General features: G+C 26.7%; 1 protein-coding gene across 4 annotated transcripts; it reads right to left on the bottom strand.

Annotated features, from left to right (window-relative positions):
* Positions 1 to 1,244: 1,244 nt before the first annotated feature.
* On the bottom strand, positions 1,245 to 25,258 carry LOC145849808 (E3 SUMO-protein ligase PIAS2-like). 4 transcript variants are annotated; one of them, XM_082954869.1, is made up of 15 exons: positions 25,205 to 25,258; positions 23,863 to 23,932; positions 23,309 to 23,373; positions 22,780 to 22,859; positions 20,850 to 21,115; positions 20,645 to 20,765; positions 20,290 to 20,353; positions 19,934 to 20,089; positions 17,119 to 17,298; positions 16,082 to 16,176; positions 15,442 to 15,626; positions 14,312 to 14,444; positions 3,923 to 4,004; positions 3,159 to 3,747; positions 1,245 to 2,193 (listed from the first exon to the last, which is right to left on the bottom strand). In XM_082954869.1, exons 1-15 carry the CDS (start codon positions 25,235 to 25,237, stop codon positions 1,955 to 1,957), a joined length of 2,358 nt encoding a protein of 785 aa, XP_082810995.1. In that variant the 5' UTR covers positions 25,238 to 25,258; the 3' UTR covers positions 1,245 to 1,954. The 4 variants fall into 4 exon arrangements, with proteins under 4 accessions (XP_082810995.1, XP_082810996.1, XP_082810997.1 ...); XM_082954870.1 differs by having other exon boundaries at positions 20,850 to 21,031; XM_082954871.1 differs by lacking the exon at positions 23,309 to 23,373.
* Positions 25,259 to 25,531: the final 273 nt, after the last annotated feature.

Raw genomic sequence — 25,531 nt, 5'->3', positions numbered from 1 at the left:
ATGAACTTTAAAGTTTTCTGCGTTTCTCAAGTTACCATATCATATTCGTCTGAGAAAAAATAACATCTATCACACAATAAACCTACAACCAAATATATCTCAGAGCTATTTTTGTTTCAATCCTAATGTTAGATGGAGCTAAAAAACTTAATATCACACCTGCACACAACCAGTGTTGTAAACATATTCAATTGCTTCTGCGAAAGAAGTTATATTCGGCAGACTTCCAGTCATCTTAAAGAGCGTATCAAATTTTATTAAGGAAAAAGTAAAAATTAATCAAAAAGCAGTTACCAATGCTAAGAAAAGATCATCTATAGTAGAACATTAATAATTAAGCTAGAAATGATAAGCTATCTAGGTTTAAAGTTATTATTAATCGTGGTAATCTAACACAACCACCTTTCTGTTCACTGTTTCGTGTATAAAATAAATATTTATTGTATATAAGTAATATTTGAGTAAATTCTACTTTCAGTCTTACATACTAGTTTATGTGTAACTACATGTGTACTTTTTTTAATTAAAATAACATCAAATTGTATACTCGACTAAAAAAAATTTATATAACTCGTACTACTTTACTTTTTCTAAAGTTTTCTAATAAGTGTGTAGAGGTAAACTGTTAAATACTTATTTATTGTCGGTTGACTTCATTGTCCGTTTGAAACTACTTGTTTATGTTTTATTAATAATGAGTTTGATGAAATAGTTTAGTTTCAGTTAAAATTATTGCTAAGTAGTTTTTTTGTTTTCAAAAACAAAACATGTTTCTATTCATAAATTACTATAAATTACATACTATTGAATTATATAACTAATAAATAACCCTAAAAAGAGAAAACTGTTGACAAATGACTAAGTTTATCTTACTAAAACATCGTTAAGACCAGAAAAGATTAAAATAAATTCAATTTTTTTTTTCATATCTAAGAAGTATTTATTATTTTTTAATTAAAACAAGAACAATGTTAAATATTCATTTAAGTTTCTCCAACAAAGGATCGCAAATTTTCTGTTTATATTAAGAGCACATTAATTTTTAATAAATTCAAAATAAACCCATTTTTTGAATCACCCCACCAGGAAAGTTTTTAAACTGCTAGTTTCTAACCTGAAAATCTATAAATTAATACTTAATTACCCACACACAGTTTTGTAATGTTATTTGAACAAAAATATGACAAACTTATATGAAGTTTCGCATTTATTTTAAAAAGAATTCAAAATAAAAAGTCAGCGGTAATAACTACGTTTATTCAAATGATAAAAAGACTTAAATGAACAAGAACAAAAGCGAAGGCTAAAAAGTTTGTTTGTGCTTTACTAACACTTGTTTTAAAAGGTTTGAAAAAATAAAGTCTTTACACGGACCTAAATCGAATACTATTACAACATTCACTCAATAAAATAAATATCTTGGTCGCTGAATATAAATATATAACAATGATTTGTACACTTAAATAGTTTGTTTTATCGAGAAATTTTACAAAAAACTTATAAAATTATAGAGTTTTGCAAATAATTACTATAGAGGCTTCTTATTCACGTATAACAGAAAAAATACGAAAAAGCAGAAAGCATGGTAAAAAGAAGTGCCAAAGAAAAATTCTGACAAGATTTGCTGAAAATTACATTGCCTATCAAACTAAACGAGTTAGATTATATAAAATTTCCTTTTAATCGAAACATTTTTACACATTTCTAAAGCACAAAAGTTTGCTTTGAACATTTGAAGAATTAAATAGAAAGTTACAGAAGTTTCACAACCAAATCAACCGGATCTGAATTAAAAATTGAAAATGTTAAGCACTCAGGAATGAGATTTTTCAACTTTGTCATTTTCCGAGATCCTCTGATTTTTTCACTGATTTTTTTCATTAGAGGTAGTTTCGACTCCAAAGACTTGAAAACGAGAAGAAGAAGAGAAATTCTCATCTTTGAAAGATTATTTTCAATGAAACACGTCGCTGTTGTTGCCATGGAGATCTCCCCCGTCAGATGAGGAAGCGGTTCCGTGGAAACCGACAGAGTCGCTCGCGCGTGACGGTCCCCTCTGTTGGTTGCCAGGAGACAGAGCGGACTGGTCTTGAAGAAATTCCTGGGGGAAGTAGTGGCTGTTGCCATGGTGTTTGTTGTTATGGCGGATGAAAAAATCAAATAATTGCTGTTGCTGCTGAAGTTTCATGTAATCTGAATTTTTATTTAGTTTTTTTACTCTTTTTTTTTAACTTTCAAACTTAGTTGTCATGCAGAATATCTGCATTTAGTTTTCTAAAATCTATCATGCTGTTATAATAAACAATTAGATATTTTAAATTATTGTATTCATAAAAAACTAGTGAAAGTTAGTGTAACTTTGCAAGTAATACTATACTTTTGACTTTCAAGGTATTTTGTTACCTTCAAACATATATTTTTTTAGAAGAAAAGTATTTGTTTATTACTTTTCAGAAAAATGTTTAATTTATATTAGTAATTTTTCATAAGCTACAATCACAATTCAACTAATCAATATATGCATTTAACAGAATAGATTTCAGTAAAATAAACTATTCTTCATGCAGTGACAATTTGAAAAGAAAACTTTTTTATTAGTTAAAAACGAAAAAAAAAACTGTTTTCAGAGAGTGGCAAAAAAAAATTTTTTAAGTTTAAGTTTTCAATTAGACATAAATCAAATTTATCATTAGTTTTTTTGTAGTAATTTGCAACAAACTGTTGATAAAATAAATTTAATGTAACTTGCATTAGACAAATAACTTTACAATTAATTTCGAGCAAATAAATTAAACCAGTCCAACATTCAAATCAAAAGTTTTGATATGAATTGAAATAACATTTTTTAAATAAATTAGTCGCAGACGTTCGTTTAACAACAGCAAAGCACAATAACAAACAAAAACAAAAATAACTGCTGACTCTGCACTTAAAACTGTTCTCATAGATCGCAAATTTTGTGTATATTTTCATTATTTTCAAACGATTTAAGCTACACTAGCACAAAATCACGTCAAAAAGTTAAAACGAGCAAACGGAACAAAAATTAGCTGCATTCACATTACAAAGTAACAACAAGTAGACAAACATCGAGTACAATTAATGAAACGGGTTAAAGGTGTCCCTGAAATTTGTAAAATAATTGCTTGGTGACGTACCTCCCATGTTGGGGACGTTCCCTTGCCCCTGACCTGCTCCGAAGCCCCCGAAAGGCGGCGCTGCTGCGGCAGCGGCAAACGTGGCTTGAGGGAAAGTACCGAAACCGTTATTGCCGCCGAAGTTGAACTGGAACTGCTGTTGCAGGAGCGAGTTGAGGTTAGGTTGCTGTTGTTGCTGCTGCGTTGCCGGGTAACCGATCCTCCCCGATGACGAGCTCTGGTCGAAGTTTCCGTCGGCGAACATTTCTTCCATGTGGCTGGTTGTTGGGGTGACGACGGTCGGTATGTGGCTGGGACCATCTTCTGACATTACTGGTATCAGTACGTCGTTGTTGTTAAGGTGATTTGGTGTTGGTGGAGTTTCCATGGCAACCGACGAAGACGTGGGTTGGTTGGTTACAGAGGAGTTTCGACTGTATCCATGACGACTGGACGTGTTCAAGGGAGAGAAGCGGTTGTAAGATCGCTCCTCGCGGTGTCTCGTTGGAATTTTGGGAGAATTTGCTCTTCCGTAATACTTGTCGGCTGCCTGGTAGGGAAACCTGAGCGGATCCGGAGATCTGATGTGTTTCCGACTTTCTTGGTGGTGCTGTTAAATAAAAATAAAGTTTAAAAAGTTCTTCAGCTTTACTACCTACAATACTTTTCACGACAAACATACTTACAACAATTAATTAAACTAATTTCAAATTTTCAATCATTTTAAAGGATTAGTTCTTATAACGTTACTTTTTTAAACTTCAGCGCAACAAAACAACACTTACATGTGTGGTTTGCTGACTTGGTGAAAACTGTCCGTTGTTCGGGGAAGATGGCAGGAAATTGGTGATTGAAGGTTTTTCCGAACTGTATTATAAATTTTACATGTGTTGTTACAAACTATTAAAATATGTCAAATATTTTATGGAAACTATTAGGAGCTAACATTTTTCCGTTTAATTTCAATGTATTGTTAAAACAAAAAAAACTAAAAGATATTTTTTTTTAATTAATGTGGAAGAACTTTTTATTAAGTGTTGAGAATTGAATTTACTTATTTGCTGACACGCTACTAACTTTTTTCAATGCAAATAGTACAGTTATTTAAAAAACATTTGAACTACCACTAAGTAATTATAAACAAGTAAATCTCTTAAAACACTATCTCATGAAAACGTTGTTTTTAACCTATAACTAAAGTTATATTTAGATGCTAAACATGTATTTGGAATAACTTTACTTAACATGTTTTATGATTGTTATAATTTATTGTACAAAGTGTTTTCTAAATCTGTTATGCTTGTAAAACGTTTAACTTTGTAATTAGTAACTAAATTACTAACATTACTTAAACTTAATAACCTTGCAATAATTTTAAGCTTTTTTAGTTTGCAATATTTTATTTATAATATTAAATACTTACACATTTTAAACTTTATAAAAAACTACAACAGTTATATATGAATAGTTTTTGAAATAGTACTGTGATACATATTATATTGTACACATTCACGTTTTATATTATATGGTTTTAATTCTTCATAATTATACAAACCTTTAAAAGTAACATATTCATTTAAATCAAACGAATTTCTTTACAAGTATTAAAAAAATTAATCAACATTTTTACATTTTTATGACTGAATTGTTGTAAAACTTTATATTAAAATTAATCATGTTCATTCCATTTTAACTAATTAAAGTTTACAACAAACATAATAAATTTTGAATTAAAAACAATGCTTGGTTTTAAAATTAACCTTTCTAGTTATTAAACTTCTTTAAACTGAGAAAGCCAATTATTAGCATAGCTAAAACAAAAAACTTGCTTATTTTCGTTTACACAACCCCTGAACTGAAGTCAGACAAAATAAAAACAAAAATTTTTAATATATTAGGTTCTCTTAAACACAAAAATCAGTCGGAAATAAGAGGAAACTAAAAAATCTTGCATTGGTTTATCTTACTACAACTTGCATTTAATTAAAAACATAGATATTTAGTCATGTGATGGAGGCGCAAATTGTGCATGCACATAACAAATATTAAAACAGCTTGGAAATATGACCTTACAATAAATTTACTAACTCAAAAACATATTTGGTTTTCACATATAACAGCTTTATAGTTTCAATACATTTCTAGGTTAGCTAGGCTTTACATAACTAGCCTTAATTAAAAGCCTAAAGACCTAAACACCTATTAGGTCAAAATTTATTGTTTAAATAATCAAAGTTTAGTTAAAGTTCGTAACACTAATTCTTTTATAAAACTAAAAATATTATTAACTTAAATACTATTTAAATTATGCAACAGAATAAAATCACGGATGAGTTTAAATAACGTAAAAACTAGTCTAACTTATGTCTTTATAACTGCTCGTGTTTGTTACGTCCAAAAAACAATATTTTATAGAAAAAGGTAAAAACTAAAATCAGCCATAGTGTCAGCCACAATGCAAAAAACATTTCAACTGTGAATTAAATTATTCTAAATCTAGCAGAATTAAATGTCATAAACATACTTACTAAATATAAAAGCATAATTTCAAACACAGTGTTGGCTAATCCTCGTTAAAAAATAAGATTTGTGGAGCTTTTCAAACCCGCCTGAAAGTCCTAAAAGACAAGGCAACCCTAATAAAAGTATAAAATTGCAATATAAGTCAGTAAACTGATGTAATTTGAAACACATACCAAATATACAATTCATCCACATGAAATATTTTTTTAAGATTTTTTAATATTTGAATTTAAAACGACTTAACAATTATGTATATTATTTGGAATAAACTCCTGTCCGGAACAGATTTAAAAACATTTGTTAACACGTTCGAAGTAAAAATGAAAGCACTGTAACCATAACTTTTACTGTTATTAAGCATTTGCATTTTAAAACTGTATCATATAAAGTCGATGATACTTTAGGAACATAAACACTTAAAGAAACGAATATCGTAAAACATTCAACTTAAAAAAAATACTATAACTTGCTTTTAACTTAATTGATATCTTGCAATCAAGAAGAGACCTATTTTTGGAGATAACTTTTAAAACATAAATTTTTTGAACTATTTTGGACACTTATCATTTTATAAATAAAAACTGTAACAAAAAATAATAGAAAAAATGGATGGACTTTTCACTTAACTTCAAAAAACAACCTTTTTTATACTTATTAAAAGTATAGAACTTTTAGAGTATAAGAGATATTGATTTTGGTGAAAAATCAATGAATTCAGCTACCTTTACATAGTCTTTTAAATAATTAAATTTATTTAAAACTAAAAAATGTTTTTAGCAAAATTATTATTTTCTTATTAGCCTAGATTATCCACTATAGTTTCATAGTTAGTTGTACATGAAAAAAATCTACTGCTAACATGTTTTAACTATTTTGAATTGCAGTAAATATTAGAAAATTTTAAAGAAGTACTAATACTTTTTAAGATATTGATCTACTACAAAAGAGTTAATTGTAATAAAGACTGTATGATTTCAAGGCAATTATTTAAGAGTTAATCTCATTTTAAATATCTTTAAATTAGCTAACAGTTTAAAACAAAAAGATTTTAAAAAAATCAATCTATTTTCTCATACAGTTTTTAAGCAAATGTTTTCAACTTTTTCAGTCTAATCTTAACTTAACAATAAATTATCGTATTGTACATAGTTTTTTAATTTGAATAATTTTTGTTTTATTATTAAAAAACGACAATATTTTTACTTTTGATTAAAGAGTGCTTTTCTAATTGTTAGATAAGGTTTTTTATGCAAAAAAAAATATTTCCTAGAAACTTAAGGTTAATAAATAAAGGAAGATAACCTTAACTTTTTTTAATTTCTTGAAAACCAGAAATTAAAAAAAAACTCTATACATTTATACCAGAAACTTTTTACTAAACTGACCATATCTTAAAAGTTACCTGAAGTGTTTATATTCTATAAAAATAATTTTATATTATACAACTTAAGTTTTCAAGCAACAGTCAATGTTGATTTTTGAATCAAAACAAAGAATTTTGGACCCCCATATGGCCTATACTTAGTATATAAGTACTACTAAATACAATTTAAAAAGTAAAGAACAACAAGTAGCCTTATGAAACTTTACCGTTGATTAATTTTTAAATAATTTGTTCTTAAGAATACACTTTAAAATAATATATTTAACATTAAGGAACATTAATGTGTTTAAAACCAAAAAAATGTCTGACTTGATCAGTTTCGTTGATGAAAAAATAAAAATGTAATAAAGTTAGGTGTTTAAAACAAATTAATTATTATCGAAAAACAAAATTACGAGTGGTGACTTAACCATCTTTTAGAAACTACTTAATACTATTTATAAATATTTCGTATTTGCTACACTGGTCAACTAAAAATATTTGTCGGTCAGCAAATACTTTAAGGAAGTTATCCGAAAAAAAGTAATACATAGTTTTATCTACTATAAGTTTGTATTATACAAGTTCATATAATATTTAAGAGATAAATAAAACCTTTTAGAAAAAAAGCATATAAAAAAAAGTGTTAAAAATATTTTAAACTAATTGTAGCTTTTATACAGTACCAATAGTTATAAATAAATCAAAAAATATTTAATTCTGGATGTATTTAGCAAACATTCTGATATGTTCTTTTTGAAACACAACTACTAAATACATTAATTAGTATTGAATATATCCTAAATATCAAGAAAACAAATATTTAGTTGTTACAATTACGTACTGTAATAAATAAAAATATTTTAAATGAAATTAAACTAAAGTTTATTTCTTATATTTCATTTCTCGCACTGAAAAACACAATAAACAGAAAACTTTAATTAAAAACAGTAGTTTTATAGTTTTAGGGAATTTAATAAACTTGTTTACGTTAAAACTAAGTAATATACATTGACTATCTAAGAAAAGACCATAGAAATCTTGAAAAAATCATTTCTTATAAATCATCAAACTTAATGTTTACGACATCGAAAACAATTTTAGTTATATATTTGTTCAGAGTAATTTTAGAATATTTACAAAAAGCTATTTATAAACGTGCTATGAAGCAGTTTTGAGCAAAAATCAATACTTTATTTGCCCAAACAAAAACAAAATCCTGATAGCTGTGAAGTGCAAGGCGTTTTCAAATGGAATATATATAGTTTGTGATAGTGTTTGCTCGACAAGACAAAGTCATATGACCATATTGGCGAAACAAGTGTCATGCAAGTTCATTTTACATAACATGGCAGGATGTTCTACTGTCAACCACAGATTAAAAATAACTTTACTAAGAAAATAGAACTTTGATTTTTGAAATTTTAAAAGTTAAAAACGCTTCGTTAAAAGTATATTTAAAAGTGTATTTTCTAATGTATACATAAGCTTGTTTACAAACTTTAATAACAATAACATTACGCTTTTCCGAAGTAATTAAAACACTAAAATCTAAACAAATATCAAAAATAATACAAAGTTGCTGTTTAGCTTGATGAACGGGACAATTAATTTACAAAGGATGCACTCTGTGGCATTATAATTACTATTATCATATTTTGATAAAGGCAAACAGCTTATTAATTTACCAACTATTTGTTTGCACAATAGCTGCCTGGCAACTAACTATCTTTTTGTAATGCTAAAACTTAATCAAGACTATCAAAACACTAAAAACAGCAAAGAATTTCACTTAGAGAAATTATTTCTTTTCTAGTCTATATTAAGTAAACGTAATTTTGCTATTACGTACAATTTCCTTGATGACTTATTTACTTTCTAAAAAAATATATATTTTTTTATGTAGCCTTTACACGTATTTTTCACAGACAAACAAAAGCGTTAAATTTCACGATATTTTAAGAACACGTAGCTCTCGGTTGTAATTTTAAAATTAAGCTTACTTACAAACGATGGTTAAAACAAATAATTCAAATAACAACTAACACAAATTTAAATTCGCATTATTAAGCATTTTTGGATGATTAGTGTTTTTGCAAATATTGTAATAGATTAGTAATATTTACAATGTTTATCTGAAATTCACAACGACCTTTAATATAATTTAAGTAAATATTAATAAATTAAGCGTCTGTATAAAGTTATTTCTTTATAAAGTTATCTCTTTCAAATAAAAACACCGTTTTAAATTTCAACGCGGTAGAAAAGCTAAATTAATTTTTTAAGCGCGCAACAGTGAAGGCACATACAACCAGCATGATTTTCTCCCAACCACCCAAGGACGATTAGGTCAAATATTCAGCATTGCAAACTTCTGCTCTACGATGAAATTCGTATGTTTCAAAAATTTTCATCGTTTGCTTTAATAATTTATTTTTAGGTCTCGAAATGATATGATGTGTGAGGAAGTGTTAAAAACTTATTCTTATCACAATTTCGTTAATTATTTCATCATAAGCAATTCTTAACATCTATAAATGTTACCGAAAAATCTAACATGAATATTTTGAACACTTCTTAAAAAACTAATTATCTCATCTGACAACAGTTTAAGTAAATTAATTTTCAACTAAGAACCACTATTTTTTTATATTGATATCAAATACTTTATATGCAAGTACTTTTATTCTCCAGTATTTTTTTGTAATCACTGCTTCCTAAACACATATTGAATTGAGTTGAAACTTGTATTCTAAACTTTATAAAGCTTTAATCTTAAACTTCATTAAGTAAATATGACCTAAAACTGAACTAAAGACTTATTATATATTACTAAATAAATATCAATAAAAAGTTTTAAACAAATATAAAATTTCAATCAATATTTAAAAGCTTTAAAGGAAGTATTTATTTTAAAACGAAACTTTTCGCGTGAGACTGTAAAGGCTTGGATAAACATTTGATAAATTCAATACCTTATTTTAGAAAAAGTTTTAATGTACAAATAAAATAGTAATATTATAAAACATTTAAACGGTAAAAACTTTATAATATTGTTTACGTTCCAAAAGTGTAAATATAACTAGTTTAAAAAAATTCAAACTCTTAAGAAGCAAAGTAAACAAAAAAAAGTTTGATTTAATTAGCCCTAAAAATTCAATATACTAATAAAAGTAAACTTGTTTTAATAGCATAAGATCTACGCGTTTAAAAACTAAAGAGTCTATTTTAAGAAAACTTTGATACTTAAAAAGCTACTGCAGACATTTTAACCCTTTTTGCTTAAAAAGAAAGACATATCAAACGAAGTTTTTTATTTCTGAGAAATTGTGTTATTTGTCATTATAATTGCTCTAGAGCGTTGATATATAAAAGACTTTACATTCTAGTTTAATCATAACTTTTTCGAATTTGTAAACACACTTGTTTATAAAAAGGTTTAAAATCATCATAACTGCTAAATATTATTTTTTTTTTCCACAGATACTTTTTAATTTTTACATTTTTTGAGTACTATTTGTCCGGAAATTACAAACATATTTCGACGTTTTAAAAAAGTTTATTTTTGATTAATTATATATTCAGAGCACACTAACAATGTTTTACTGATTTAATTTTTAGAAAAGGCTTCTTTAAATACTTTCTTAAAGCATGGTTTCACATAAATATGGTAGTTTCAAAAAATTTTAAATGTCAGTAGGTAGTGAGGTATAGAAATTACACATATAAACAAAAATTAATAACATTTTTATTATAACAAAATAACGAACTAAGCGAAAATCAAATAATACCTGCATGAACACTACGGTCCTCGTAGAAAAAATTGAGGAATAATTTTAACCTTTATTTATATACCTAGTAAAAGGAATTTAACTTAAAATAAAAGGCATCATAGCATTAAGTCTTAGTTTGTTAACAAAAGTTTCAACCTTTGTTAAAAGAAATGTTTTAAAAGTAGTATTTCTATATATAAAATAAACCCATGATAGTTTTAGTTAAGACTATCATTTTAACTATTGTAGCCTGACAACAGGACTAACACTTAAAAAATTGGTCTAAAATACTTTGCAACTAGAGAAAATTATCTAAATAACGTTCTTAAATTACATCAAGACAATTTAAAGACAAAAGCACAGACATATTTTGAAAACAATATCAATTAATTCAACTACTAAACTCAAATCAATTTATGTGAGCCATAGTCCATTCGAGGTTATATTATTAAAAAAAAGTTCAGTTTTAAAAGGCAGAAAGAAAAACAAAACATCGAATTTTTCGCGCACAAAGTTTTGCTCTTATGAAAAGTTGTGTAATTTCCATTTCAGTCAATCACAATGCAGCAGCCGTCTTCGTCGTCGTAGTAGTTCAATCTGCACCAAAATACACCTCTTTAAACACAAAACTCTCACTTTTTTTTTTACAAAATTCCACAAACGCTACTGCAACTTATGGTGCTAGTTTGAAAAGCGACCGCTGCCGTCAGCACTCGGATATTTTACAGCAATTTTGATGGCGTTTAGAGATTGAAAAACCAGCACTTTCTATTGATTAAAAAACTGAATACTTATTTAAGATATATTTTAAAAAAGAACAACAGCAAGCATTGTGTATATAATTCAGAAAGCGGGAAAGATAACGAAAAATAAATTATAGTAAAAATCTGAAAATTACACAACTTTTCTTTGTAAACCAATTCTTGTTGAAGGTAAGATTAATTTCAATGACGAAGTTTTTGTTTAGATATACAGTAACAAAATAAATATAACATGAATAACTTAAAGGTTGCCAGTACATTATCACTTCATATTCACAGTTCAGAGAAATATGTCAGTTTCTTTTCTTTTTTTTTCAGTAGCTAAACCCAAAGTTTCAGTTTAACTTGCAACAGAAAATCTTAAGTAAAAAAAAAAGAGAATGAAAATTAAGACGGAACAAATTCAAATTTTTAAGAGCGCAACTTCGAAACGAGAGAATCTTACTTTTCCTCTCTCGTATTTTGCCACGTCGACAAGCAACAGCAGAGCGCCCATATATGACGTCATAGAGACCAACAAAGCGTGAAAAACTCTTTCGTATATAATTTTTACCAGTTGTTTACTTTTAAGTTTTTCACAACTTATTACAGATCAAAATCCGCGATTGATATTTATACTTCATTTAAAAAATTATATCTTATAATGGAACTAATTGTGAAACAATTTGATTCACTTCCCGATCTATTCTGAACTGCATGATCATCAATTTAAATACGCTTTCACAAATCTCAACACGCGAATTTTCAACGAGAATCATGGTTTACTCGACTATTGTTTAACTTAATTCCTACGTATACTAAGTAAACTTATAAGAAAACCATAAATATTTGCATAATTCTCAACTAAAACGATTTGAATCAAGTTCTGACTGACTTAATTATTTGAGAGTAGTACGTATCGGAATATGTGTTACCTTTTTTTTTCAAATTTATTGACAACATACATTATACAAACTAAAACATACATGTGTACACGAAGAAAAACGTAGAGAAGGTACAAATGAATAAGAATGTTGATAAAACAAAGCAGACACTAAGAAGAGAATAGTTTAACTTATATATAAGTTAAAATGAACAAAAATATATCTGGGATTTTCAAAACAAATTTATTTTTAGCACTAACACAAACTTTACAACACATGATATGGGTGTACTTTACACTGGTTTTTTAGATACGGAAATAGCTTTCAACCTGTATTGGAGAAACAAGAATATACTTTTGTTTTATATTATATTTAATTAGATATCATAAAGTGAAGTTTTATAAAGATTCTGCTTGAAATAGATACTTTAGACTATGAATTTTTGGATTATATTCACTATTACAAAAGTTTACAAGTTTATAAGTTTATAAGAAAAAGCATACCATTATTAGAATTTATACAAACCTTCAGTTTTTACAAATAGGTATTAAACTTTTTTAACCCAATTTTAGCAGTAAACAAAAATAAATGCAAAAATTTCGATTTTGTTTTAGCAGTCACGAACTATAGTCAATTTAAAACAATAGCTACACTGAAAACAAAGAACGTGCAAACCAACTAAGTTCCATTGTTTTTATCCTCAGCAAAGTTAAAATTCTTAATTTGGGCTAATTGGAATTTTTTTTATTTACAGCCGTTTTCTAAATGCCTTAAAGCTAATTTTTTGTGCTTACAAATAAGCTATAAAATATATATACTGCTAAACTTACATGATTTAAATAAAACTTCTAGTATATCATAAGACCAAATTAAATATTTAGCGTAATATAAATAGTCTTCTAAATAAAACTATATCGTGACTTTTGAATACTATTAAATTAATATTATAGGATAAATTAAAGGACCAGAAAAGGGAATAAGTTTTTGACTAGATTTAAAAGTAGTTAAAAAATTAAAACAACTGTATGTATATACAAGTTTGAATACCATGCCAAAAAAAACAATTTAGTTTATAAACTAGAACAATTTCAGCTTTTAATTTTTTAACTATATGCTAAAACAAAAATGTTTTAAATATGTTAAGAAAATCAGAATATGCCTACAAAATGTTTCTAGCTAGTAGAAATAAAAACTGACTGATAAATAATTTATTAGAACAAAATATACTAAGTAAAATGCTGAAGCTTTGCATTAGAGGAAAGTCAAACTTGACGAAATGTTTAGAACTACATTATGTATATCACTTTTGATATTAAAGATTATAAATTTTATTTTATGTTTTAGATGTATGTTATAGGCTTTTTATGATTTTTTGTTTGTCTACTTTTTTACATTAAATCGCTTATTTTATACAACGACGGTTCAAATTTTCACACATTTCACAATATGAAAAATAACTAACACGTTTAAATATCGAATAAAAAGTGCTAGCTTTTCAATAACAAAATTATCAGAAACTGCTCTAAACAAGGTGACAGCTGGTACTCTCTTCATACTAATCACATTTATTTACAATACACGTTTAAAAGTTTATCTTAATCATGTGACAGTTTAGGCTATTGACACAAATTGGTTATTTAAAATAGATTATATACGACCTAAGAAATTTCAAAACAATACTTTAAATACAAGTTTTGGATTTTTTGACCAAATTGTAAAAACTTAAATACAAATGTATTTTAACCATAACACTCATATTAACTTTAAAACTGCAATAAATTGCAGCAAAAATAGAGCATTAACTTTTTTTTGATTCATAAAAAGTTTAAATTAAACGTAATTATTTCGTTCTTTTATTAAACGCAAGTTAAAATAACTTTATGCAACCAACGCGTCATTGATGGTGGGTTCTGGGCAGTTGTCTTCTTCGTCCGTGGTTTCCGTCAGATCGATGACTTCATCCTTATTTTGGTCGTCGTTGGGTTCACACTTGCCCACGCTGTCGAAGTTGCTCAGGTCCATCACTGCACAGTTGTTTGTTTCAACAAGTATTAATTTTAAATTGTCGTAATGTGTATATATATATATATATAAATCTTCCTTTTAGAAATATTTACGTGGCAATGAAACTATATATAATATATAGCTTGAGCATTGTCAGTAAAAATATTTTTTCACTAAAAATAAGATATGTTAAATATTTTTACAAAGTATCCTTTAAAGTCTTTTATTTTTATTATCCACTTAGAACAAGGATCAGTATATCAGTCTGGCCTAAATGACTAGTTTAAGAAACTTATTTTGACCAACTTTAAGACAAGTTCGTTTTTAAAGAGTTATTTATATTTTTTAGCATTATCTTTAAAAACTAAAATGTATCCCAATATTTTATGTAGTTGAACTTGTTTAACCCTATACAAAACGTTACTTTTGTTAAACCTACTTCAATGAAAATTTGAATTACTTTTTTTTGTCTCTAAAAAAGTTCGACTTATACTACAGCTGGTTAAAAATGCCAACTAAAGTGTAATTGTTTTAACAATTGATTGAATATCTAAAATTTCAAAACATTTACTCATGCAATTGAAACAAATAAAAGTATTTATATACTGAACCCCAATGAACTGCAAGAAACTGTATAAACAATGTCGCTGTTATCATTTTAAACTTCCTTAGCTCAATAATAGTCTGGAAGTATTGTTTTTAATTCATTTTAAAATAGCTAATTTTAAATAGCTAGTGTGCTTGTTAAAAGTTCTTAAACAAACTTAAGTTAAAAAAAAATCCAAAATCAAATAAATTGATTTCATATAAATATTCATAACATAAAGACTAGATGTTCAAAATAAAATTGTTGTTTAATTTCCTTGGCTTAATAACCAAAAACAAGCAGAACTTTAATTTCAAATCAACTATTTTTAAGAAGGATAATATTTCTTACTATCACATAAGTCAATAAACAACGTAACAACCATGGTACTTGAAATTTTAATACTTCATTTTGAATTACAAAAAACAAACCGTTTTCGCTTTTGTGCTGCACCTGCATCGGAACTTCTTTACCTTTCGGCTTCCAGCTGCCGTCCTTGTTGAACTCTATCTCGTCCTCAGTGGATTTTTCGATGATTTCGCTGAAGTAGCCGTCAATCTGCAATTCCGTGAAGTTGGCTTCTTTGTTGCACACCGGGCACATCCACGACGGCCGACTGTTTGTTTAATGATTGAAAAATTGCCACTTTTTAAGTGCACGTAAATTTTAAAGTAATAAAGAAAAATTGTGTAACTGCTTTTTAAATGAAACTGCATAAACCAAATAAATTAAAACTTACATATATAGGATTAGAATTTATTCTTTCAAAAATTTATTTTACAAACTTAAGTTTGAAAGAATAAAATAATTATTTATCCTCCCGTAATTGAGATTTCTCTATTTGTTTCCTTAAAACCAAAACATATAATATATAGGATTAGTTGTAACTCTATTATTAAATTTTCATTCACTTTAAAATTAAACAAATAAAATTCAAAAAACAGTGCCAAACTTATGTTCACTTACACAACCAATATGTTAATGATTAATATTTCTAAGTATTTACTAAAACTTTAATCAGTTTAAGAACAATCAATTATAGATTAGCATTAATAGTTGAAAACATCATACTTGGCATTCATCATTAGAAATATTCTGACGTCGAAACACTGCAAATGCGTGCAACTTCGAGGTCTGGCAGGAGTTTGCATCCGGGACTTCCCTAACTGTTTAATAATTCAAATTCAGGTGCTGAACATTAATAGTTTATTATCTACAACTGTTTAAAAAAAAATCCTTATAAATAATGTAAACTAGAGATTCTATATATTCATATATTAAATGCAACCACAGTGTCTAAAAATATTGATATCAAGCAATAAAAAAACTGAATTATACTATACGTTCATTTAATATTTAAGTTTAGATTATACATGAAACTCTTTATAACTTTGTTTTCGCTTTTTAAGATTTAATAAATCAACAAATACTATTATTGCAAGTTCATTGTCAGTACGATGTCATTAAACTGTTAGACATATAACGAAGAGGTAAAGAATAAAAATAACACTAACACCTCATTTTGTCTAAAAAAAAATAAAAACATAATTCAATTTAACTGCAAACTTCTAAATAAACATAAAAGGAAAAAATTTTAACACACAAACTTATACATATTAACTAATTTACGCTTTAATGTAAAAGGATTTTGACTTTTCTCCTCCTTAAAAGCAATTTTACCAATAATTCTTTCAATGATCTGTAAGATCCAACAATAGTAAAAAGAGTTACATTACAGAATATAAATCCAACAATAGTTTTTAATTTTAACATTAACTTCTAGCTTCTCACCAATAGAAAACCTTATCTGCAAGTTTAAGAAAAAAACGTACTTGGACGCTCAAGCCAATCATTTCAGTGATTTTGTTGCAAAACTCAGCAGCTTAGTGAACCACCCACTTCTACATCAAAATATGTTCACTTTTACCCAAGTCATTTAGAACACGCCGGAATTTCAAAGTACAAAACAGCAATAAAAAACTCAGAACTCATTTTACTCCTTTAACAAACATCAAATTGACATACCAATCATGACTATCAGAGTTTGGTTCTGCACGTTAGTTAAACCAATTTTTTTCACAAATAATAAAAAAAATAACACAACAAACCGGGCAAATGAGGGAAACTTCTAATGAGAGAGTGGAGACGTCGCTTTCGGCGTCCTGCTGCATTTTGTTGATGATGTCCTGCTTGGCTTCCAGCGCCGGCCTCTTGCCCCTCTGCAGCAGCTTGTTGAACAAATCGTCCACCGTTTGAGGCTTCACCACGTGTATACAGTACGCGTATTTCTGGTTTAAGTTTACTTTGTTTAAATATTACTACGTTAATTTGGTGCTACGACAAAGTCATCAAGTTTAAAGTACTGTTTGACAATTTAAAGCCACAATGAAAAAGTTAAGTATGTAATAAACTGCTAAATGAAAATGTTATTTATATTCTTAAAGTTTTGAGTTTTCCTTTTCTAATTTAACTACACTTTTATATTAATAAAAAGTATGTTTTTTTATTGTGCTTATACAATGAGTTTATTACAACATCATCATTTTTGTATTACAACGCTTATGTTTATGATAGGTTAAAAAAAATAAAACAAGAAAGTTTATTCGTTTATGTTTGAAAATTATATACATAATAATTGAGGTTTAAAAAATTAGAAGAAAAGTGCTAGTATTTGTTTTAAACAAATCTCTCCCGAAATACTTAATCACCTAAATTATAAATGGTTATAAATTTATCAATAGTTATTTAATAAGTCTAATCTACTTTGTATAGCTTTTATACTTTGATTATTGTGTACTTTTTACTTTATAGATAAAAATACAAGTTCTCGACTTAATGATAAGCAGAATGATCAATTCAAATTTTTAAATTTTATTAACAAAACAATATTTCACTCGTTTTGACTAAATCAGTTGGTAAAACTTTATTCAAATAGAATTCTATTTGAATATATATTATATAATTATATATTATATAGACACATTTATAATACAAAAAAAACTAATTTTTGTACTGTTTACTAAGTTTCAACGTTTAACACGTTTCATCAGAACAATATAAAGCACATAGCAAACTTTTTGAAGAATCACAAAAAAACACATTATGACGTTTTGAATAAGATTGAACAATTTTAGTTAGCTTATCTTAAAAACAACTTATGTACAAGTTAACTTATTTTTTACTTTGTTTTCTCTTGTTTTTGGTTTTATTTTTTGCTATTTTTTTATTGATTTAAGTTTCTAGTTCTTTAAAAATACATATTTTGATTGTGAAGATAGGGTTGCTGCCTTTCTTTTCTTATATTTAATGATAACTTTTTTTAATTTTTTTGATTTCGTACTTTGCTAGGCTACATAAATAATAGAATGTCGATGTCCTCAGATATATATATATATATATAATATATAGAACAATTATATATAGATATAATATATTGAATTTATTTTATTATTTTTTAAAGAACCAAATTGAAGTGTGTTGATTCGTTAACACACAGAAACATATGTTGGTACAATAAAGGAAGATTACTGAACAGTTTGTTTTTATTTATATTCAAGTGAAATTACTTCACTAGGATCTTTTGTTGGCAAACGAGTAAACCTATATTTTTGAACAGTTATAATATATTGAATATATTCTATTTGAATAAGATTTCATTTAACTGATGATCTCGTTTGATTTAGTTCTAACGAATGAAAAAATGTTTTGTTAATAAAATTTAATATGTACTTTGATTGTCAACAAAAAGCTTAAAATATTACTTATAAACTAAAAACAGCTTTATACCTAACTAGTTAGAGTATACATAAAAATTTGATTTAGAGTACTTTCTTAATTAAGTGTATCTTTCTTTAGAACTATGAATATTTTACAAAACAAATTTTTATGTTCATAGTTTCAATATCACCAACATAAGTTGTAAAAGCACAATAAACTTTGTAGAAGTATCTAAAAATATTACACAAACAACTGTTATATTTTTCAGATAATAACAGGCAAACTTAAAGTTTACTATAATCTAAGACAACTTGCTTGAAATCAATCATTAGTGTCACATTTCTGCTATCTAAAAGCTTTAAACTAACAACTTTTATTTCAATTACTAATACTTAACAATAACTAAGCATTAATACTATATTTAGAATGAGTTAAGAATATTAATTAGAGAAATAAAAATAGTGAAGAGAAAAAAAATTGCTCTCTAAGCAACTATTAGGTACTCAAAGACCAAAGGCATTGTGCAATTTTTTTTTCAAGTTTCAAACTTAGTTTAGAGTTTTGAAAATGACTGTTAAATTAATTATTTATAACGTACCACTTCTTAAACATTTTTTTCTTAAAATAGAAATGTACAAAAAACAGTCCAAACGATTACATTTTAAATTAATGGCATAATTAATATACAATGAACAATACTGTACGATAGTTTAATTCAAAAAAGCAAACAATCTGTAAAAAGCATTGCTTATTTCTATTATATATAACAAGTTTTACAATACTGAAACTGAAAAAAAACTGATTTGTACTCGTTAATTTTTGTGTTAAAAGCGTTTAAAGTAAACAAACTAGCAAAAAGATGAGCTTGTAATTCTGTACGTAAACAGAAAAAAAAGTATTTTTTAAATGTTTCTACCTTTTTAAAACACACATTTAATTTTGAATATTTACGTTAGCGACATTTAATTATGAGCAATAGCGGAAGAAAATAAGTTTACTACCGTTTTGGTAATAAAATGAGTAGCTTAATGAGCGTTCGTTTAAGCTGTATTTTTAATCAACTAACATTTCATTCATAGTTTTGAAACTAAATTTAGAATTTGTAGGGCTAAGTTCAAAAAAAAAGTTAATTCAGCATAACTAATTGATAAACAGTAAATAACAAAAACAAATACACTTAGCCATTAATAATTCATTATGACAAACCTCGGGAGAATTCTGGTTCCACTTTATTGCAAGCTTGTTTTTAAAGTTCTTGCTGCAGAAGGGGGTCAGATTAACAGGTCGGTTGAAATACCTCGGTTCATCTCCTGCTTTGGTTTGAGGGGCTAAATTAGGAAGTTGCACCACTCTATCGTTTAACTGTAAACGATTGTTTTATTAACTTTACTTGTTTTGCATAAAATTAATATTTTATCTTCACTGTACACATTTTTTAGGCAACTCATACATGGGTTAGTTTAAAATTAAATTTAAGTCAATATTAAAATTTTTATCTAGTCAATTGTATACAACATTTAGGTTATTCAAAAAAATTCTTTAATTATCTAATTTAAACTAACTTTTACGAAAATACTTGGTGGTAATCTTTCTGGGGTTTTACTGTTTGGGTTCAACAATTTAAACCTGTTAAATTCAATATCAAAATTATGACAAATCAGAAAACCAGAACTGATTATTAAAAAAAAACAATAATAATGTATTTCAATTGATTTAATATCATTTAGTGTAGTTTTTAAATAAATTATCATTCCTAATAATTTATATGCAAAAGGTTTTGAAATATTAAAACAAAATTCATAAAAACCAACTACTTAACTTAATTCAGGTTTAAAAACAAAAATTATAACTTAACAATTTCGATAAAAATAATTCTTTAAACTCAGGTTAGAGTTTAACGTGTTATCATCATCAAACCTGAGTTGTACTTGTAGTCTACTTTTCAAACTTTTAGGATCAATGGGCAAGTTAGGGTCAATCACAAAAGAAACTTTCAACTTTCCATTTGCAGTTTGATTCGCGGTTCGATCAGGTATCGCTTAAAATAAATCAGCAATTAATACAAAATCAAAAAAGAAAATACTTAACAACACTACACAACAAAAACAGACAAAATGCTCACTCAGCTTAGTGGGTTCCTGAAGAACTTTGTACAGGTCGTAGAATGGCAGCTGTTTGAAATCAATCACGGGTTCGTGTATTTGACGAGGCGGCGGAACTTCCCTGCGGAGTCGCGGCCCGCCGCACGCCTGCTGGTACAATCCCTGCTGCTGCTGGTGGGGCGCCGTGATGTACGTGTCCATCCTATGGTTAATTTCAGGGCTGTAATTAATTGCGTCAATGTATTCCTGAGGCAACCCCTTACTCCTAGAAGACGTCCTACTTCCGCTACATAGAAAGAGTACAAAGTGATGTGTTTAGTTTGGATGTTTATCATGAAACGTCATTAAAAAAGTTAACAAAAATGATAGTACTATTACTTTGCTGGACAGTTTACAAATTAAACCCATAAAAAAAGCTTTACTAGTACAAAACTGAAAGGTATAAAATTAAATTTATTAAAATTTATATGAAACCTGCCTTATATTAAAACTGATTGGGTTTTGATATTTTTTTTAAACGTTGAACAAAAATCATGGTTGCCACCGTAATTTTCAAAAAAATTTTGACTAAAAAAAAACTCACTTGAAATAGCTTTTAACTCTATGAATATAGGTTTTGATTAACATAACAATTACTTTATATGCTCTCTTTTATAAAATTCTTCACTCTAATCCAATCTCAAATCTTTTAAGCTAAGTATTTTAAATATACTTCTTAAGAAACCCTAGTTGCTACTTAATATAGGCTTTTCATTTATCATATTGATATAAAGTTCTCAACTTGCAATCATAAAACTACAAATCCTATACAACTCCTAAAAAACGAACGGTATGACTACCTATAATAAAAATTATATGTACTCGTTCTAATGCAGGGGCCAGCAGTCTTTTTACGTCGCGGCAGGGTTGCCACTCAAGCCAAAAAAATAAAAATTAGCCTGATAGACCACAAACTGTACTGAGTTATCCTGAGTTTTATCAAACCCTTAGAAAAAAAAAATAACTCAAGTTCTTAACAAACTTGGTTAGAAAATAACAAAATGTTGAAACTAAATCAACTAAATCTCATTCGAAATCTAGATAAAACTTAGCCATAGATTTTCAAATATCTTAAAACTATCCTGATTTTTGTTTAAAAATATATACTGAGTCAGCTTGAGTTAAAAATTCAAACTCGAAATTTCTGAGTTATAATGAGTCATTTTCAGTTTTTAAAATTTCAAAATACATTGAGTTATCTGGGTGTGTTGCAACCCTGTCACGGGCCGCACTCTATAGAAAAAGTTTTCCGCGGGCCGCGGTTGTTTTAAAAATATTGTAGTGAGAAATATAAAATACCTCTTAAAAGACAAAAAATAAAACAAGCAATAAAAGAGCACTAGTAAAGAGTAATCATTATATTAACAGCCTGACTGTAATTTTTATCACAGAACCTTTTCTTTATATTGTTTTAAAATGGCATACTTTTAGCTGAAAAGTAACTCATGGGCTGCATATTTAGACTTGCCGCATTTTGACAAGCCCTACTCTTTTGTTAAAAAACTTCACATAAATTTCAATCTAAAAACTTATTGACTTAAAACTTTATAAATATTTTGTTTAAATTTGTCTAAACTCACTGATAATTTTCTGTTGAGTAATCAATCGATAATTTTAATAAACCGGTAACAACCAAGAACTGTGCTCAGCGTAAAACTCAGTGTAAATAAAAAATTAGAAAAAGTTTAAACGTTGGTTAACTTTTTTCTTGAAAACTGGTAGAAAACAAAAGAAAAAGCTTACATCGTTTAATAAGAACACCGCCACAAAATACAACTAAGGCAGAACTAGTATTATTTGTTAGTTCTTGTACGAAATGTATCAAAACAATTTAGTTTTATAATAAATAGTACAACTTTCGTTTAAAATTAAAATATATACATTAACGAGACTTTTTACATACAAACTTACCTTGATTGTTTTAGCATCGCTGCAGGGTTTTGTATGGTCGGATTTCGTTTTGCATATAAGTCCTTAATTTGACGGGTAAACTGTCAGAAAATAATTTATCATGCCTATGTACTTAGAACTAAAACAGTATTTTCTTGTCATATCATTGACAAAAAATCTTTATTACACAAATTAACAAAGTTGCAATAAATATTAAAAAAATACTTTTCAAATATTATTATAGTACAGCAAAAAGTTCATTTAAAAGCTGTACACTTATCGACTCTACTTTTTTATGTATAAATATGAATTAATTATGATATGGTAAAAACTTTTATAAGATTATTAAATTCAGTTATTTTACTTTAAAAAATAATTTTATAACTTTAATTAGCTGCGTTCAATTTAAAATATCAAGCCGTGCTAACAAACCACTAAAGATAAACTTATGCTTATTTTATAATTAGTTTATACTTTAAAAACAAGGAACAAGCAAAACGAGACTAAAATAGGCAAAAAAGCTCATTTAAACAAATAAATTTTTACACACTTCAGGATCTCCTTGCATTTCGTGGGATAATTGGTTTGCTCTCATTAGAAGTTCTTGTTTTCTACCTACAACATAAAAAGCAATATGTCTTAAAGCACTACACAAACTCGATGTCTAAAAACAAATTTATTTCAAACAATAAATGTTTGAGGTATCTAAATAAAATCAAATGAAACGCCTTCTTCAAATAATATACCACAATATAAAAAAGTAATTCTTACATCAGCAAACATCTTTTATGCTGTTCTTTGTTTTCTATATAAAAAAATATATATAGTTCAATTAAAAACCCCTTAAAAAAACTATTATTATATTTAAAAGAAGAAAATAGTAAACTTATGTGACTTAAAATATAAACTTTAATAAATTCACTCTAGGTGAATGCAGTTTACAAAAAAGCTAGTAGAAAAATACCAATTTAATATTAAAAAAGTTTTTTGAGTTCAGGCAAACCTTTTATTTTTAACTTTTGTAAAATATTAATGGTTTATAAAAAATGTATCTAACAAAACATGATGACTGTATAAGAATTATATGTCAAATATATTGATTACCTGATTTGCTCTTGTCGTAGTTTACTAGTAACGTTTGTAGTTCTTGTACTCGAAAACTGCTTATCATTTTCTGTTAGTAACAAAAAAAGTTGAAACTTTAGATCAGAAATTGCTAATTGCGTCAAACTATTACAACTCTCAACTTTTATTCTTTAAACGAAAGACTATTTTGATTAATATTTTATATAATAAGACAAAGAAATACCGAGCAAAGCGAAGTAGTTTTAATTTCATTAAATTTATATTTCATCAAAACTAACTTTTTGAAAAATTTTAAGTTTGGCATTGAACAAAACTTTGTTACATGAGTATTCTAATTCCTACAATTCAAACTCTTGTAAGAGTTTTAAAGAGGTCAGAGCTTTATAAATTATCTTTGAATATAAAAATGTACCAGGTGATCTAATTAATAAGAATACTGTAGTAAAATTAAGCTTGAAAAAGAAATGATTGGAAGATAAGACTTATTATTACCAAAATAGTCATAATATAGTAAGTTTGAAAATTTATTTTAGCTATATCTCAACAAGTGATAGTGATTTGAATTTGAAAAAGCAGAAAATGTGTCAAAAGGCCTCCTAATTAAGAATAAGATGGAAAAATAAATTTGAAAAATGTTTATTAAAAGAGATTATTTATAAGAACTCAGAATTAAAAGAATTTAAATCATCAGAGTTCAAATTGTCTTGCACCAAAATAAGTTTTTAAATAATTAAAGTTATGGTAACTCATGTAAAATATTGTAATTAAACATAACTCAGTCATTAAAATAAGAAACAGAAAAGTTATTAAGTTAAAATACAATCAAAACATTGTCGTCAACTTTATAATAAATTAACTTAAAACTTTTAATAAAAACTTTGTACTTACCTTTATCTTTTTCGAAATGAACATATTTTTTAATTAGACAATAGATAATTATTTATTAAATACAGATATAATTTACCAAATAAGTACTCCAAGTTTAGAGACATTTAGAATGCTTTTAGAAAATATAATAGACTCAGAAAAAAAAAAGTTTATACAATTATCTAAATGAGTTGGGATATTAAACACAACTGTTAGGTAATAAAAAATTAAGTAGTAAAAATTCTTAGCAGATATAAAACTAAAAAAATTATGAACTATTTTAACAACTATCAATTATTCTACTATATATAATACAAATTTTAGAGCTGTTTTAATCTTAAACATACTAAATTAACATCAGTTTGTGACTTGCAATATAATATTATATCAAGTATATATATAGATCTTGTACTTTTAATTTTTAGAAAATTAGTTAGTTTATTTTATGTATGAATTTATTTTATCTATATAAAATATCAAAGTTAAAACTAGCCTTAATGTCTTCTGACTGGCATTGGTAGTTCATATTTCATTTCTAATAAAATCTAAAATACAAAAGGTTAGCAAAAACTCTAAAACAAAGTCTTATTTTAACTAAAACATAACACTTGGTCTAAAAACATTAATATTTTACTGGAAACTCAAGTTTTTATTCTTTCTAGATTTATACTACAAAATTTTAAATACTTATTTTTCTTCAGTTAAGACTTTTAGTTTAGGCTGCAAGAGGGGGCTTTACTTTATGCTTTTACAAACATTCTTTCAAAATTTTCATTGGTTATCATTATCTAGTACTAATATGATTTGAAATAAACACTTC

The sequence above is a fragment of the Thalia democratica genome, chromosome 2 (assembly GCF_965202585.1).
Source record: "Thalia democratica chromosome 2, ktThaDemo2.hap1.1, whole genome shotgun sequence".
NCBI classification, from domain to species: Eukaryota; Metazoa; Chordata; class Thaliacea; order Salpida; family Salpidae; genus Thalia; species Thalia democratica.
The sequence above is the reverse complement of the archived record's forward strand: the minus strand, read 5'-3'. Positions and strand labels throughout refer to the sequence as shown.

Bases quoted from the DNA above. Each gene is read 5' to 3' on its own strand.
- LOC145849808 (XM_082954869.1), bottom strand. From the start codon at position 25,237: ATGAACTACCAATGCCAGTCAGAAGACATTAAG. The intron at 16,177-17,118 runs GTTTGTTGTGTT...ATTATTAAACAG, and splicing joins AAGTTTCCCTCATTTGCCCG to TTAGGGAAGTCCCGGATGCA. The intron at 15,627-16,081 runs GTATGATGTTTT...TTAAACAAACAG, and splicing joins TTTCTAATGATGAATGCCAA to TCGGCCGTCGTGGATGTGCC.